Source organism: Atractosteus spatula, chromosome 3 (assembly GCF_055471065.1).
Source record: "Atractosteus spatula isolate fAtrSpa1 chromosome 3, fAtrSpa1.hap1, whole genome shotgun sequence".
Taxonomy (NCBI): Eukaryota; Metazoa; Chordata; class Actinopteri; order Semionotiformes; family Lepisosteidae; genus Atractosteus; species Atractosteus spatula.
The window spans coordinates 857,912-876,162 of record NC_142708.1 but is presented as its reverse complement, the minus strand read 5'-3'; the positions used below and the strand labels follow the sequence as shown (position 1 = coordinate 876,162).

General features: G+C 43.1%; 1 protein-coding gene across 2 annotated transcripts in view; it reads left to right on the top strand.

Annotated features, from left to right (window-relative positions):
* LOC148837226 (dedicator of cytokinesis protein 2-like) overlaps positions 1 to 17,075 on the top strand; it is a 282,886-nt gene extending 265,811 nt beyond the window's left edge. For both annotated transcript variants that reach the window (XM_088911625.1, XM_088911624.1), the window contains 13 exons: positions 1,083 to 1,187; positions 1,662 to 1,803; positions 2,451 to 2,532; positions 2,802 to 2,886; positions 3,434 to 3,520; positions 5,376 to 5,552; positions 9,281 to 9,364; positions 10,273 to 10,410; positions 11,081 to 11,178; positions 12,416 to 12,536; positions 14,134 to 14,248; positions 14,507 to 14,646; positions 15,664 to 17,075. In XM_088911625.1, the coding sequence (XP_088767751.1) occupies positions 1,083 to 1,187; positions 1,662 to 1,803; positions 2,451 to 2,532; positions 2,802 to 2,886; positions 3,434 to 3,520; positions 5,376 to 5,552; positions 9,281 to 9,364; positions 10,273 to 10,410; positions 11,081 to 11,178; positions 12,416 to 12,536; positions 14,134 to 14,248; positions 14,507 to 14,646; positions 15,664 to 15,750 (1,461 nt within the window). In that variant the 3' untranslated portion in view covers positions 15,751 to 17,075. The remainder of the gene's footprint in view (positions 1 to 1,082; positions 1,188 to 1,661; positions 1,804 to 2,450; positions 2,533 to 2,801; positions 2,887 to 3,433; positions 3,521 to 5,375; positions 5,553 to 9,280; positions 9,365 to 10,272; positions 10,411 to 11,080; positions 11,179 to 12,415; positions 12,537 to 14,133; positions 14,249 to 14,506; positions 14,647 to 15,663) is intronic.
* The last annotated feature ends 1,176 nt before the right edge of the window (positions 17,076 to 18,251 follow it).

Below are 18,251 nucleotides of genomic sequence, written 5' to 3'. Positions count from 1 at the left end.
GTAATTTTTAATTTCTGCCCTAATCTTTTAGTTTGTGGTGAAAGCAGTTTGATCCAAACTTACACTTTCTTCACCTGACTGATAGATTTTCAGAATATTTGATCAAGAATGCTCCATTGGCCTTTCTGTCTGTTTGCTATGTTTTGGGGTTATATTCTTTAGATAACATTGTAATATTAGCAACACAAATACAGTATGTCTGTTCAATCGATTCTTCTATCTCTATTTTTGGGAGGTAAGTAATCTTTCTCTGATGATGCGGATTTTATAGTGAGTTAAATTCAATAACTTGATCTGTCTGAGGCTTGTGATGTTCTTGCCATGACAGAAATCTGAGGTTGCTGACAGCTTCACACTGTCAGTGCAGACAAGTTACAATTTTGTTTCATTTTTGTCCTTGTTGATATTTTACAAACTTGAATGTTTTCCTAATTTTAAATATTTGTTGTACATTGTATCTAGATTTATCGCATCAATTTTGGGGAGCTCAGTGGATAATAGATTTAATGCAATTATTGTCTCAAAGAGATATAAAATGAAATATTGACTTTTACAATCTGCAATGCAATGTAATCATACATCAGTAGTGTCATACTGTAATCAGTAAGTTCAGCAAATATTTTCTTTCTAATATGATAACATTTTCTAAATATTTTTGTTCTAATATGATTATATTTTGTTCTAATATGATGAAAAATATATGCATACAATTTCTTAAAAATAACATTTATTATATTGTACTTATTCCTGTTAATCTCATGATTACAAATGCAAATGATACTGTCTCGCTTCTATTTACCTGGAATACAGATTTTTGGAGTTATTCTTTGTACCTCACAATGATGCCATTCTGAGTCTCTGCCAGCATCATAAAATGCTTTTTACTGGGGGACAAAGACCTCTCCCCCATCTCTCTCTCCCTTGAGCCCCTCCTCCTACTAAAGACATCCACAGCCCTCCAGGGCATCCTTGAGCTCCATCACTCTCACACCCTTCGCCCTCTGTCCTGCCCTTTCTGTGCCACTCTGTATCCCCTGTATCTCCTGATGTCTCTCTCTGTCTCTGTCACTCTCTGAGAGCAGCAGATCCAGGCGAAGTTCTATCAGAACATCATGACGGTGCTGCGCCCCAGTCCAGATTACTTTGCTGTGGGATACTATGGACTGGGCTTCCCCTCCTTCCTCAGGGTCAGTACTGTGTATGTGTGTTTATAGAAAGACATGTGACTGTCTTTAAGAATGGGTGGTGTGGTGGTGCACTGGATAGCATTACCTCCTCGCAGTGCTGGGGCCCTGGGGTCAGTTCTGGTCCTGGGGTGCTGTCTGTTTGTTTGTTCTCTCCATGGTCACGTGGGTTTCCTCCAGATGCTCCAGTTTCTTCCCACAATCCAAAGACATACTGTATGATATGTCAAATGGCTACTGTGAAATTTGACCCTGATATCTGTGTTTGTGTGTCTGTCCTGCGATGGACTGGCATCCTGTCCAGGATGTATACTACCTTGCACACTTTGTGTGTCAAGAACGGCTCTGGCTCCTCTGCAGCCTTCAATTGGTTAAAAGTGTCTTTCTGAAAATGTAGACTCTCTATGAGATGCTTCTTCCTTCCTCCACTACATTTCTTTCCCACACGATCTCTCTTTCTACACTCCGTCTCTGCAGAACAAGGTGTTTATCCACCGTGGGCGAGAGTATGAGAGGAGAGAAGACTTTGAGCTGCAGCTGCTGTCACAGTTCCCCAGTGCAGAGAGGATGAAGAGCACAGCGCCCCCTACTGAAGACATCCACAGCTCTCCAGGACAGTGTATCCTCTGAAACCTGGAAAGACGGTAGAGAGACAACAAGGTCCAGAAATACAGGGAATGATGTAAACTAGACAAGAAGTAGCAGGACGATGTGACATAATTGTTCTTCTGTAGTCTCAGGTGCAGCTCTCAGAATTTTCATATTCCTTCAGTACATTAGAACATAAGGATTACAAAATTTGAACATTTGGTCATCTTGCTTATTTAGTTGCCAATAGGTAGACAATCAATCTCAAAGTCTTTCCACAGTCATCAAGGATTAGGATAATTTCTTCTGGAACCCTTTCTGGGTTGAAATGCCTCTTATTTTCATGGTTTAATCACAAATCTGTGTTCAAACTCTATGCCCATAACTTTTTGCTGAGTCTGAAGCAGTTGGTGGTGTAAACATTAGTCAAGTTGAGTTCTTGAACCAAAACTATCCAAAATCACCTCATTTCAGAATCTCACGGTCTTGACTGTGTCATTGTGTCTTTGTGTCACTATCCGTTAATGGATGTGCTTTCCTGTTCCAGTGTGTTGCATCGTTCAAGTGCGTTTCAGTGTGCCCCAGTCCCTCTCGTGTGTCAGAGTAACTCATGTTATGCACGAGTACGTATGACTTGCTCTCTTCCTTCAGAGCTGAACGTCCTTGACTGAATCATAGATATCCAGTGCTTTACAGTACAGCCAGTCCTGGTGGAGCCAGCCCATATCAGGAACCACAGTGTCCCAGACCAGATTCTGGAGTATGTACTCTCTTCTCCTTGTCTTCCCCTCCCCTTCTCCTGTCTCCTCATCCCTCCTGTAGGTGTGTCAGTGCACACGTGCATCTGTAAGCTACCAACTTAAGTAGAATCAGTTAGAGGTTTCAAAGAAGTTCATAAATAAACAAAATATTTCACAATTTTACATTTTGAAGTAATGAATGAAATAAGTGCAGAGTACAGTGTCTGTCAAGATCACCTCTGGGAGTTTCAGATTGGGCTGTAACTTCTGTTCCTTGTGTCTCCTCCAGTTTCTACAAGGTCAATAAAGTCAAGCGCTTCACATACTCCCGGCCAATCAGAAAGGGACCCAAAGACCCTGACAATGAATTTGCAGTGAGTAGGGGCAGGAGCGTCTTTATTGAGGGCTGCACTGTTATAGTTCTGAGTGGGATCAGAGGGACAGGGGCATCTGTAGTGAGGGCTGCACTGTGTTATTGTCCTGAGTGGACATTTGGTACCCCGCCTCCAGGGAAACAGTAAATGTCCTCTTTCACTCAAGATCTGTGATCAAAACCCAGGTGTGTCTAATTAAACAATCTGACATCTTGGCTCAAGGCCACCCCATGGCTTAGGTTTGAGCCAAGATGGTGGCTTGCACCAGAAGCCTCCTCTCACTCTCTTACACAGGTATGGTTTGGATCTTCACCTGGACTTTTTTAGGAGGTTTAAAGATGGAACATATCTGGGGCTTGAGCAAAACATTTTGAAAGTCACCTTGTCAGTCATACTGTCTGTCATCTTGGCATGTGATAATTGCTTGTGAATATAATCACAGCTGAAATGAAGATGAAAAAAAGAGAACTGTGTCAATTTGATAATTGAATTCCCTTTCAATCATTTTTTGTCTCACTCTCTCAGTCATTTTGTTCTTCTTTCTCAGTCCATGTGGATTGAACGCACTACCTATGAAACAGCATACAAACTACCTGATATCTTGCGCTGGTATGAGGTCATCAGCATGGACACAGTAAGTCTGTGGTTCTGTCTGACTATGTGCAGCATGAGGTCTGAGTCTCTCTGTTCACCTGTGTGCAGATTTCTTATTTTGGCAAATAATGTTTGTTTAATCCCAGAAAGTGCATCTGTGTCCCTGCTTCTCCTCACTGGCAGAAGGGCTATCTGCCTGTGTGCAGTTTCTATGGTCAGGCTGTGGTCACTGAGCCTGTACTTCATCATGGTCTGTTTCCCTTTGCTGCCTCTTACCCTACTTAGATTGTCATTTTAAGGTCCTGTAGCATTGTCCGCCTGTGTGCAGCACCAGCTCTGAGTCTCTCTGTCTGTGTGCAGCACCAGCTCTGAGTCCTTCTGTCTGTGTGCAGCACCAGCTCTGAGTCCCTCTGTCTGTATGCAGCACCAGCTCTGAGTCCTTCTGTCTGTGTGCAACACCAGCTCTGAGTCTTTCTGTCTGTGTGCAGCTCCAGCTCTGAGTCTCTCTGTCTGTATGCAGCACCAGCTCTGAGTCTCTCTGTCTGTGTGCAGCACCAGCTCTGAGTCTTTCTGTCTGTGTGCAGCACCAGCTCTGAGCCTCTGTGTCTGTGTGTAACACCAGCTCTGAGTCTTTCTGTCTGTGTGCAACACCAGCTCTGAGTCCTTCTGTCTGTGTGCAGCTCCAGCTCTGAGTCTCTCTGTCTGTGTGCAGCTCCAGCTCTGAGTCTCTCTGGCTGTGTGCAGCTCCAGCTCTGAGTCTCTCTGTCTGTGTGCAGCACCAGCTCTGAGTCTCTCTGTCTGTGTGAAGCACCAGCTCTGAGTCTCTCTGGCTGTGTGCAGCACCAGCTCTGAGCCTCTCTGTCTGTGTGAAGCACCAGCTCTGAGTCTCTCTGTCTGTGTGCAACACCAGCTCTGAGTCTTTCTGTCTGTGTGCAGCACCAGCTCTGAGTCTCTCTGTCTGTGTGAATCACCAGCTCTGAGTCTCTCTGGCTGTGTGCAGCACCAGCTCTGAGCCTCTCCGTCTGTGTGCAACACCAGCTCTGAGTCTTTCTGTCTGTGTGCAGCACCAGCTCCGAGTCTTTCTGTATGTGTGAAGCACCAGCTCTGAGTCTTTCTGTCTGTGTGCAACACCAGCTCTGAGTCTTTCTGTCTCTGTGCAGCTCCAGCTCTGAGTCTCTCTGTCTGTGTGAAGCGCCAGCTCTGAGTCAATTCAATTCAATTCAATTTAAGGTGCTTTATTAGCATGACCGATGGGTACAATCAGTGTTGCCAAAGCAAATGAAAGTAATGATATTTACATTAAACAAAACAAAAAATAGAAGTAAAATAAAATCTACAGACATATTTCAGACATTTACAACAAAGACATATTATAAAATATTGACATATTCTGTAGGCGGCTGGAGCATTATTGGGAGACAGACTCACTGTTCTTCAGGCTGGGACAGGAGATCACATACTGGGCTGCCAGTTCAACTGAGTTCCCTCCTCCCTCTCCTAGTAGGATTGGGACCCGTTGTGATTCTGGCAGGTGTGGGAACTCTGGGATTAGATTTCTGAATTTTGGGAAGAATGTTTCTCTAATCCCAGAGTATCTGTCACAGTGCAGTAGGAAGTGCACTTCTGTCTCTATTTCTCCCCGCTGGCAGTGGGAGCACAGCCTATCCTATCTCTCTGTCTGTGTGCAGCTCCAGCTCTGAGCCTCTCTGTCTCTGTGCAGCTCCAGCTCTGAGTCTCTCTGTCTGTGTGCAGCACCAGCTCTGAGTCTCTCTGTCTGTGTGCAGCACCAGCTCTGAGTCTCTCTGTCCTCCTGTTTATCACCCTTTCTGCCCGTCTCCTTCTGGTTGCCAGTCTGTGTCTTTCTCACCACATCACCACAGCTGTCTGCCTTCCAGGTGACCCTCAGCCCTGTGGAGGTTGCTGTGGAGACCATGCAGTCGACCAATGAGAAGATTGCTCGAGTGGTGAGGCAGCACCGTGGTGATGCCCGTCTTCCTGTTTCTCCCATGTCCATGCTGCTAAATGGCATAGTGGATGCTGCTGTCATGGGCGGCTTCGCCAAGTATGAGAAGGTCTGTCCATGTTCCTGAGTCTGTGTGTGTCTGGTGTTTAATGCTGGGAGCTTGCTCCTTACCAGGATATCCAGTCAGTTCTTATTTTTCCTGTAGGCTGAGATAATTCTGCATTGCTTTACGATCTTTCCTCCCAGCAGTGTTTCAAGCTTGTTTTTGAGGGCCCTGTTGGCTGGGGTTGAAACGCAGTGATGTGTGGGATTGCTGGCTGGTGTCTATGTTAGTGTACAGGCTGTCGATGTAATTCGTGAAAAGGATATCCGTCACTGGTGTCCTGCTTTAATTGCTTTAATTTTCTCCACAGACTCCTTGATGTACAGTAACTGTTGTGTTTGGTGGAGGCTGGGCTGAGATAATAGTCAATGAATTCTGCAGAACTGTAGGACTTTCTGCTGCGGTCTGATACTGTGGGTTGGCCGCATGATACTATGTGTGGTATCATCCAGCTCTCGCGGGTTTGTGAATTTTAGGTAGTACGGTACGTAGAAGTTTTACTGTGATCCTTGTGGCCTCCACCATGCCCTGGAGGATTTGTCAGATTTCCTTTGCCGAGGCAGGTAGATCAGTGTGTTGTTTTTCTGTAGTGTTCCTGGTTCTTTAGTTACCTGTGCGCCTCTAGAAAGTACAATTCTCTATCCATGATGACAATCCTGCTGCCTTTGTCTCCAAGGCCTCTGTCTGTTGCAATCCATAATTCCTGTGTGAAATAGAGCCCATCTTTAGTTGAACAAATATTTATATAAATTAAACATATATATTCTGTCATATACTGGGAACTAGTTAGTGGTTTACTTTTTAGCTAAATGTAAGTTCAACAGTATTTAAAGCAAATTGCATTGGTGAAATTGACAGGAGATTCATCTGCAGAGTGAGCTTAAGTGCTTCATACAGTATATTGAATATTCAACTTTACAATCTATTTTAAAATCCCTTTCGAGATGGCGAACAGATTTTTTTTTCATTCCAATGAAAATCAATTTCCCATTCATACTTATCAATATGAATATGTAAATGAATGATTTTTAAATTCTTGACCCTTGAAAAGAAAAGCTAAAATACACACTAACATCAAACAGCACAGTGATAACACAATGGCGTTGACTTGGCACTACAGAGGCCAGCCTGCAGCTGAGCACACACCTTTACTAAATGAGCTCTCTAGAGCCCAGAAACCTGTCTTAACATATTAAAGATTTTTTTCAAAGTTTATCACCATTTGCAAGCGATGCATGTAATTCAATAATAAGGAATATAAACCAAATTAACAAAAGTCAAACTTACAGTATCTATAATACAGAGATCTAAAGCAGTGGTCAGCATATTTCTCATATTAAGTTGAGAGAATGATATAAACTGTGCTTGACTTTGCTTGACTCTGTAATTCTCTACAACATGCTACCAAATGAAAAAAAACTATTCATTTGGTTTATTTGCTGTGTTATTATTAGCAGGGCTTGGCAATTGTTTTCAAACGAAAGCTAGCAATCTATGCTACTGTAACATTGACATAAGAATTTTCTGTCAGTTTTCATGATTTGCAATAATTTGTCCTGATATTTTATAAACAGGAATATGCACTTTGTTCCTGTGATCATCTTTTTGCACAAAGACAGAGAAAAAATAGGCTTTACTGTATATTAGCTACTACAGGCTTAACCATTTAGGTTTAGGATTTGTTCATCCTAAACCTTATCATCAGTGGTTCAATTCAAGCACAGCTGGCACAATCACTGTGTCTTTTATATTTGCACTTTAGACCAGGGGTCTGCAATCTCTCAGAAGAGGCAGCTCATTCACTTGGTTTAATATATGTGCAAGCCATTGATACATGTTGTACATTTCAATGAATAAAAATTAAATTAATATCTATAAATGTATAATTGTATTAAAATGTTATTAATGCAACGTAAATATTTAATAACAAAATATTAAAATACAATCATATTTAAAATTAGTAAATTAATGTGCACATCTTACCATTTAGTGTGATCCTTGCCCTTACTTTCCCTTTCTGAGTTCTCCAATCTCAGTTTCGTTGACACGCAAGCCGCTGAGTGTTCAGTTGTTAATCGGCTACTGGAGGGATAAAGAATTGTCTTCATGTATGAAAATACCTGTTCACAGAGGTACGTTGATCCAAATATTGAAGGCAGTAAAAAAAAGCCATTTGCTTCAGACAGTCAAATTTCAATGGGCCACGTTAGATACGCTGTGATCACTTTCAGTAGCCTCAAGAGTGTTTCGCAGATCCCAGACTCTAAGTTTGATATGTCTGAACACTGCAATTCAATTAGCTGTATTTCAAAATCTTCAACACTCATCCACTGAAAAACTGAAAAATCCTAGTCAATGTTATCAAAGCTGTCTGGTTAACAGTATACCTGATAGGAAAAGCTACACAAAAAGCAGACAGCCCAGACAGTCCAAAGAACAAATTGAGCTCCACACAGTCCGGCAATTAGCCATCTAAACAAAATACCTTATTTTATAACACTACTTAGACAGCCTCTTTTCAATGCATGTGACAAGAATATTCTCTGCAGCCATTAATTCCACAGAGAGTACCATCAGGGTAGTACCATGAAATGCATAAAGACAATAATGCCAAACTAGCAGGTCGTTTTAACAATTTAACATATACTGTAACATAACACCAACTAATAACATTTAATAAACCACTTCCAGTAGGGAGCTGCGTAGGCTGTAAAGGAACAGGTAAAGGTTTATTCCATGTTGAAAGAAAAAGAAAAAAAAACTGGTGTCTCTTTTCTTTTCAGCATGGAATAAACCTTGACCTGTTCCATTCAATAAACCACTTTACTTTATCACAAAATTTACATTGAGGAAATTATTTCTCTCATAGAGGATAGTGTGTCTTCCTGCAGGTTAGTGTGAACATATTGTTGTGATTTTGGCGTCACCTGATCATTAAACAGCCACTTTAAAACATAAATATTCAACAGTGTCTGTAACATTCTTAGTGAGACTATTAAGCTAGTCTCCATAAGGACTGACGAAGGGACAAAGGCAATTTATGGACAGCAGAGATATAGGAACAGACAGACAGAGACAGGAATAAGGACAGTCATAATCATCATCATCATCAATGTTCTGGAAAATTCTTCACCCATCCAGTTCTTCAAACCTTGTTTCAGTGCCTGCAACAGGGGATGGGATGTTAAAGCACAGAGTACTTGTAGAGTATTTGTACTTTTTTCCATACATTGTTATACCAAATACTGTACTTGTATAAAACCGTGAATAGTGTACCGTAAGTGCATATGTGTTCCACTTCAATCATATGTCTGTAGGAGGTAGAGCCCTGGAACTCACAGAGCTGTACATATCTGATCACAGTATGATTGTTGTGTATTGTACAGTTGTGTTATTTAGCGTTAATAAATATTTCTCCTATCTATGTTTGGGTGTGATTACTGCTCGTTTATCAAGCTGTGCTGGAGAATACAATATCAATGTGCCGTGTAACGGTATTCCCTGACTTCAGGGGCTTATTTTTCTTTATAGTTTACTTGCATAGCACGCTAGAGTCAGAACCTTTACATTGATGTAATGATTGCTCTATATTGTAATTGTATCAAACCCCTGATCTGTAAAAATATCAACCATTTTTCTGCACATATTCTACACAGAAAAGCCCATTGGCTGTGATGATCCATCTGTGTCCAGGAGCATCAGTGAGTCTGTCTCTTTATCTGTTTCTCTCTTAGGCTTTTTTTACAGAGGAGTACATGAGGGATCACCCAGAGGAGAAACAGAGGATCTTGCAGCTTCAGGACTTAATTGCCTGGCAGGTACTATATTTGATTTTCCTTAGCTGGTAATTAAAAGAAGCAGGTTTGCAACAGAAAGCAAAGACTGGCCATAGATACCCATTGCTTTGTCATTCATTAATTGAATTATTTAAATTTCCATTTCCATTTAAGTACTGGAAGTTCTGTGTTTTCCTCCTACTCCACCATATCAAATTGGGTTATAAGAGTCTATGGACAAATACTCAAAGAACTAAAAAGTTTAACCAGTAGTTGCAAATTGTCCAGTCTCCTCCACTGAAGCTTTGTGATTGTCATCTTCAAACATTGCCAGCAGCTACTGTATATCACCCTGCAACTCACAACTGGCAACTCACTGACACTCAGCAGGTGTGAGCCTGGTCAGTACCTGGATGGGAGACTCCTGGGAAAAACTAAGGTTGCTGCTGGAAGAGGTTTTAGTTGGGCCAGCAGGGGGTGCTCACCCTGAGGTCTGTGTGGGTCCTAATGCCCCAGTATAGTGACGGGGACACTATACTGTAAAAAGGTGCTGTCCTTCGGATAAGACATAAATCTTCCTTTGGATGAGATGTAAAACCGAGGTCCTGACTCTCTGTGGTCATTAAAAATCCCAGGGTGTTTCCCCAGTGTCCTGGCCTTTACCAGTCATGGCCTCCTAATAATCCCTATCTCTGAACTGGCTCCATCACTCTGCTCTCCTCCCCACTGAGAGCTGGTGTGTGGGGAGCGGACTGGCACACTATGGCTGCTGTTGCATAGTCCAGGTGGGGCTGCACACTGGTGGTGGAGGAGGGGATCCCCGTTACCTGTAAAGTGCTCTGAGTGGAGTGTCCAGAAAAGCGCTATACTGTATAAGTGTAGGGAATTATTATTATTACACAGGCTGAAGCCTCCTCGCCCCCCTTTATAAACCTGCTCCTCTTTCTCAGATCCCCTTGCTGGAGGAAGGGATAGAGCTGCATGGCCAGAGGGTGACTGAGGACCTGCGCCCGTTCCACCAGCGCATGGAGGAGTGCTTCTCCCAGCTCCGGAGCAAAGTGGAAAAGCAGTATGGAATGAGGCAGCTGGTGAGGCAGGATGACGCGTCGTGCACTCTGACACACTGACACGTTGCACAGACTGAGACATTGAAACACCCACATAGTGAAACACACTGACACAGCATCTGCAGGGGACAAGAGTATTTCCTTCCATCAAACTGAGTAACCCCTGTGGTCCTCTGTTAGTTCAATCACCTCATTTGGCGTTGTCGCTCCTTCTGTATACTGTTTTTTATCCATTAACTCATTTTCATATTACAGATTACCTTTGAGCATCTGCAAGATGAGATTTATGTTGTTAATTTTTATTGTTTTTATAAATAAGATCATTATTAATCATAATAATTAATATCATGATAATAAATTAACATGAATTTGCGATATCTGGATCAGAAGGTCAAGAACTTACCCATATAACACCGTGTCTTTCGAAGGTCTTCTGTTCAGTCTGATCCTAATTCTGGGATCCCAGATTCCTGCAGGCTCACTTCTGTGCCTGAATGCTCTTTTGGATGGCTAGAGCTACAGTACTCCTCTGTCTCTCAAGGACACTGTATCCATTAGTGCTGTGTTGATCACCCTTACTCTCTGTTACTTATGTAAACGTACTCAGTGAAAGGCAGTGCAGCAGCTTCTGCCTCCTGTACTGTTTTTATAAATACTGTGATCCCAATACTCCTGGCATTGCTCTTTCCAGCCAGGGACAGGTGGGGGGCGCCCACGGTCCATGATGACCCTGTACAAGCCTTTGTCCCCTGTCTCTCAAGTCCGCGAGGAGCCCAAGACCAAGCAGAGGTCAGTCAGAGTGTGTGAGCCAAACACTTGCTGTGTGAAAGGGGAAAACAGGAAAGACAAGACCTTCAGTCTGACACAAAAATGCAGCTTCTCTGATAGCTGTTGGATTCCTCAAGGGGGCAGCAGGAGGCCACCCCATCACTCCTTTACAGCCCGGACACAAGACAAGACCTGGAGCTTCAGAGTGAGGCAGGGAGGGGGGATGGGAAGGGGGCAGTGAAAGGATGCAAGAGAGAAGGAGGGAAAAGAAAGAAGTGAGGAAAGATGATGGAAATAGGGAGAGTGGAGGGTGACAAAGACTTGAGTTTGTGATGTTGTTAATTGTCCATTTGATTCATTCTGATTTCATTATTTCTCACTTCTACTTTTTTATATTTTTTGTAGAGTGCATTTTTCTTACATCATTTCTAGATCAGCTTTGATAATATGGGTGGAATTGACATATATAGCCTAGTTGAGTTGAAGCACATTGCGCTGGGATACCGAGAGGGAACAGGTGTAGAGTCGGCTGCTGACATCGCAGGACTTGACTGACTGTGATCAAGTAAGAACAGGCTGGTCTAGAGAGCGACTAAAGATTGAAAGAGCCCTCGGTGGTGCGGTGAAGAGACAGCAGCCGATGTTTGCAAGTGTAAAGTGCCTTCAGCCGACACAGTCCTCTAATTCATAGATGCTGATTACTTTCTTACTGCATCTTCCCTGTACAGCTTTGCTATCACTGTGCTTGTTGATGTCAGTTTAATGTAACACTGCACACAATCACTAATTCAATTAGTAATTGTTCAATGCCACAGAGAATTTAAATAGCTCAAATAATTATCTCATTGTTACCCCACTCAACTCAAGTATTTAATCATTTAAAAAGGTTCCATTTGAAGGAAATGGACTAAACTCCTTAAGAAGTCCTGTTTCCACCTTGGGAGAAAAGGCACTGAGGGCAGTTTAGCTTGCAATAGTGCTCTTCAGCTCAGGTGCTGACAAATCAGATGAACTCTCATTGTTTAGTTGAAGCAGAACAACCTATTTGAGGCTTCCGATTGTTTACTTGAGTAATAAAATTACACTGATGACCCTGTAAGTACTGTAAACCTCAATGTATTTTTCTCCAATTACTCTGTATCCCTGCCTTTCCTTTGTCCCCTTCTCTCTTTCTGTTTTCCACCTGTGTCTCTTTGTTCCTCTGCTTTGGCCTGACTGGTTTTCTGTCTTTCTCTTTTCTTGCTTCCCTCTCCATCAGTCGGAGTAGCTCAGTCCCCAAGGATGCTCCAGAGAAAGACGGACAAAGTGCTGAGAAGAAAGAGAAGAGAAGGAGCCAGTTCCTCTCCCTACCAGGGTCTAAGAGTGCCTCCACAATCCAGGTAAACCTCCACAGCACCACAAAGCACCATTTCCACACACACCTGTTCTCAGTTCTGAAGTGATTTAAACTCCAGCAGAGCCTCTGGTGTTCTAATGTGAGAAGTAAAACCTGAATTCAAATTCAAACATTGGGGATCTACATTTAGACCAGAAATAAGATAGGATAAGACTTTATTAATCCTGAAGGGAAATTGAGGTGTTACAGCAGCCCAGCACAAGAAAGACAGACATCCAACAAATTAAAAATAAACTGCAACATTAATAATTAAATAAGTATATAGAATAGAAAATAAAATAAATAGAGTTAGCAAAATAGATGTGTGCAAAATATGCTAATAGTCACTGTAAAACAATAAAAGATGTGCAAAATGCGCATAGGCATTTACATATTGAAAATACCACAGTATAAACAGTATATCAATGCAGTGTCCAAAAGTACGAGTGCAACATGCTGTCCATAGATGAGCAGATGAAGGGATAACAGGCCTAGCCTAGGGCAGTGTTATACACCCTGACAGCCTCCAGGAGGAAGGACCCCTTTCTAATCTCAGGCACAGGTTGAAAATGTACTGCAGCACTGCACCCAGTTGGTCTGCGCAGATCTTTAGCGCCCTAGAGCTGACACTGTCAGGACCTGCTGCCTTCCCTGCATAGAGTCTCCTCAACTCCCTTCTGACCTGGTCAGCTGTGATGGGTAGGCCGAGCAGGGCAGGGGAAGATGGAGCAGGAATAGGAGGGATCTCATGATGGGGTGACTGAGGACATGAAGAGGGTGTCTGGGGTGAAGGCCTGTGGAGTGAATGGACAGTGGACCCTGTATCGAATCTGTTAAAGAAAAGATTCACCTCATTGGCCTCTCCAGGCCTCCCTCACTCTGTTGGCCGCTGGACAGCTTGTATCCGGAGATCTTCCTCATGCCATTCCATACTTCTCTCACATTGCTCTCCATCAGCCTCTCCTCCATTTTCCTCCCATAAACCACCTTGCTCTCCCTAACTCTCACCTTCAGCTCTTTCTGCACTCGCCTCAATTCCTCCTTGTCACCTGCCCGAAGAGCCCTCTTTTTCCTATTTAGGACAGCCTTCAGATCACTGGTGACCCAAGGTTTATTATTGGAGAAGCAGCGCACTTTCCTGGTGGGCACTGCACTGTCAACACAGATGTTTATGTAGTCAGTGATGCAGTGGGTAAGAAAATCAATATAATCTCCATAAGGCTCACAGAGTACCCCCCAGACTGTTCAAAACAGTCCCTCAGTGCATCATTAGCCTCAGCTGACCATCTCCTCACTGTCCTGGTGGTCACTGGTTGTCGTAAGACAAGAGGCTTGTACAGAGATAGGAGATGAACAAGGTTGTGGTCAGATCTGTTGTTTTTTTACAGTAATGTGTCCAGATTACACCATCTATCTCTGCATGACAGACCGAATGAAATAACTGAATAACTGAAATAACTGAATGTTGTTTGCATACAGGCAGTTCTAGGGGAGATCTCTTCTGTGCTAGGTTGGTAGACGTTTGACATTAGAAAGAACTGATCCCACGTGTGGCAATCTTTCCTTCTTTCTTAACCTTTGACCTTCCTCCCTGTGCTAAGGAAACTGGGTCCAGACTTTCCATGAACCCGAGTGAGAACACCACAGACCAGTCAGCTGTCAAGCTAGCGAGCTCCACAGAGGCCGACGGCGCCCCTTTCTCCACGTCTCCTACAGGTTAGAGTTACGAATGTTGGGATAAGGGGTAATATTTAAAGAGGACTTGGAGTTGTCTGGGATCCTGGGTGGGGTACAAGCAGAAATACAAACTCATTTTTCAGAACAAAACGGGCTTTTGAAAAGTAGGGTCCAGATGTTGCACAATATTGGAGCTGTTTCTCTCTGTCTTTGCACCTCCCACTCTTTCAGAAGCGTCTTGTTCCATGTGTCTTCTCCTGCTGTGTCATACCCTCTGGCTCGTTCTCTCTCCCCCAGGAGTGGCTGGTTTTCCAGGTCGGGTGAAAAGTGCGAAACCACCACCGATACCGAGGAAAATCTGCCAGTCTGTGATTGAACAGTTCGGCAACACCCCACCTCCAGAGTCCCCTCGGCACAGCTACTCTGTCTCTCTGAAGGTGTGTGCTGGGGCAGGGGTGGAGAGTGCAAGAGAGTGAGGCTTTCCAGAAGCTGAACAAAAGAAGATTGCCATTTTTTATTTGATTATCAGAAGAAAATTAGTTAGCTTTGCTCTCCCACTTCTTAAAAGATTCCAGAATGTCACCTTTAACATCATTGACAGCATATTGCTGTTTTTTTTAATCATCCATGTTTCTGCCTTATGCACTGCAACTCTGGTATGGAGAAGGGAAAGTTATAATTGGACAGATGTAGAGAATCGATTTTTTTTAACAGAAACAGAACAGAAAAGGTGACATGGGGAATTCATTCAGCTAATCAAAATCTTTACTGTATAAACTGTATATGCAAGGGATTTTGTCGATATCAGCGGCAATGCTGAGACTCAAATGGAAATGAGATAAAAGAATTTAAGACAGAAAATCTAAGGTACTTCTTAACACAGAGGATTGTGGAAGTCTGGGACCAGTCCTCTTGTGGTGTGATGGTTCATGACACCGTGCAAACATTTAAAAACAGTATAAGAAGCACATAGATGAGAGTCTTAGATCATTAAGTTACTACCAACCTAAAGAGCAAGATGAGCCAAAAATCACCAATCATTTGTAAACACCCTGATTTTCTTGCATCTAATGGATAAGGAAACCCTAACGGCCAATTGTGAATCTGAGTTTAGGAATCCCAGTGAATTAAAGTTGATTACAGTTCACACTAGTCTGGACTGCAGAACGTAGCCTCCTCTGCATGCAAACCCCTTTACTGCTTGAGCTACTCACTTGGAAGATCTTCCAACAATTGTTTTGCAAGTAAAATTTTCAGTCTAAAATACATCTCTCTTCTCTTAGCTGTGACTGCCCGTGCAATGTCAGTGTTAATTTGGTACTGAGCCAGAAATCATTTCTAACAGCCTGAGAGAACTTGTGAAACTGTGAATCCCGTAACATTCTGACGCTCTCCCTGTCACACCTATCTCCGTCCCTCTCTGACCCTCTGCCCCCTCACCTCTCTTTCCCCAGGGTCTCTCTTCCAGCCCGGTGACGGACAGGATTCCGAAGGTCCCTCCCCCTACTCCGCCGAAGGGGAAACGACAGAACCAGAGCTGACGGCTGCTGCTGTCTCGGCACCCTCCAATCACAGCCGCTCATCATCAGCGCTTGCTCACAGCTTTGCTCAAGCAGCCACCTGTGGTTTAACGCCTTCCTCAGTACCCGATGGTTGTGGCACAGACTCATCGGGAGTGCCCAGCATGTAGAGCCCCTTCTGTCAGGAGACGCTATTTCACCACCTCTGCACACACTTACCTACTGTACAGCACACCCAAGAGCTGGAGTACCTGTTGCTGTCATTGAAACCCCAAGGTGACTCAGAGGAGGCTCAGGCTGATACAGTATGTCCAAATGCTTCAGGAGATTAGGAGTTTAGGAGGTCCATGAACAAGAACAGCAGGGTGATATAAGAAATATTTTAAATCTTTAGTTTTTAACCCCTCATTATAGTTTACTGCAGTAAACTATTCTTAAAGCAAAACAGAAGCAGTAAAGCACGGTAACAAATCTATAAAAATATATATTTTTAAAATGCAAAGTATTACAAATACCGCATTATATCCCATCACCACACTCCCATCACCTCACTCCCATCACCACACTCCCATCACCACCACACTCTCATCACCTCACTCCCATCACCTCACTCCCATCACCACCACACTCCCATCACCACACTCCCATCACCACCACACTCCCATCATCACACTCCCATCACCACCTCACTCCCATCACCACCACACTCCCATCACCTCACTCCCATCACCACCACACTCCCATCACCTCACTCCCATCACCACCACACTCCCATCACCTCACTCCCATCACCACCACACTCCCATCACCCTCGCCCTGCCCCTGTCCCCATGACGCTGCGATTGCAGCACATGCACACTGTCTGCTGTACAGTATTACAAGTGCAGTACAGTTACTGGCGCAGTGATGTTATATTACAGTAGTTTTAAGATTTATGCAGCAACTGTGCTTTGGTGAAATAATTTGACTGTGACTGTTCAGAAAGCAGATCATTACTATAATCCTGATAGAGCTGTTACACACAAGAGAATTAGAAATGTGGAATTTGATGAAGATTTAATGACAGGCAAGAGTGCAGAAACGTCTTCAGGGTCCTGTGTCTTTGCTCCCTTACCTGTTGAAGAGGCATGGTAAGACTGGTAAGACTTAGTGCTGATAAGAGGCACTCTTGTTATTAAAGTGATGCTTAGCATTGTCTGAACGCTGCAATATTCATGTGATCGGTCCCACAGCTGTTGTGATCCCCTTTTCAGAGAGGACCAGTCACAATGCACAGATTAACGCTGCCTTTACAGCAAAATGGATTTGATACCTGTTTCAATAAAGAACAGCAATGATTAAGCTCAGTATGCATCAGGATAATTATTTTGTCTTTCTGCTTGTAGCATCTACAGTAATAAAACATTTTTCTTTCATTCATTGTAAACACAGAATACACACCACCAGGCAAGTGCCATTACTGAATGCTGTCCACACTAACTGTACACTGCTTTAGTTATGACTCCTTTGCCTATCCCTGCACCTGCTTATGCTGGTTTTATTTGCCCAGCAATTTATTTATCTTATTGTATCTATGAGATTGTTACACTCCTATTGTTAGACACTAAGGGCAAGAGCTATAGTACTTTACTCATGTCTGTGCTTGTGAACCTTTGCTCCAACCACGTGGGATGTATTATACGCCTCCAGGATCTAAGGTTGCAGTCCAGGTAGCATCACTTAACATCTGAACGTCCTCATCAGGGTACATCTAAAAATTCTAGAGAAAGTGGGCAGAATGGGGTGGCACCTCTGTTTGGCAACATACTGCTTTGCTTTTTCTGTAATCTTTCTCAGTGTGAGACTAGAACCTTGGTCTGATAAACTGCAATCACGTCCTCAACACCGTATCTATTTATACTGAAAGCTTTGAGTCCTATTTTTTATAACCAGCTTGTAAGATGACCTTTCCAGTCCTGTGATGCATGTCTCATCTCTAATGAAGGGTGGTTTAATTAGGAGAAGTCAAATTTCTTATCTCATCTATGCTCTTCCACACAAATATCTCACCTCTAACCCCCTTCACAGTTTTTCTTGCAATCTTTATTTTGATAATAATTCAGTTCTTCGTTGTTCCTGGTCTGTCTGCTATACCCCCCTCTCCTCATACACACCGGTCGGTCTTCACAGTATCTCTGGTGCCGTTGGATCTTCACTCAGGATAATGCCCCGTGCTCCCATGAGAAGACATTCTGACATTTAGAATTTAACCATATAAGCAACACACTCATGTTTACAATAAACCTAAAGAACCATTTGTTTAGGATATACTAAAATAATTTGGGCAAATTCTCTTGATTGCACTCACTTTTTTTTAGCCTTCAACTTGGAAGACAATGAGAGAAAGTACTTAGAATCATTTCGGACAAAGTAAACCCACTTTTTCAGAATGAACAGTGAAACAGACTACCACTACATGGAAGTGACTTTAAAACTGAGAAGAAAAGCCACTTCATTAAACAGGGGGGTGGGTAGCATTTCCA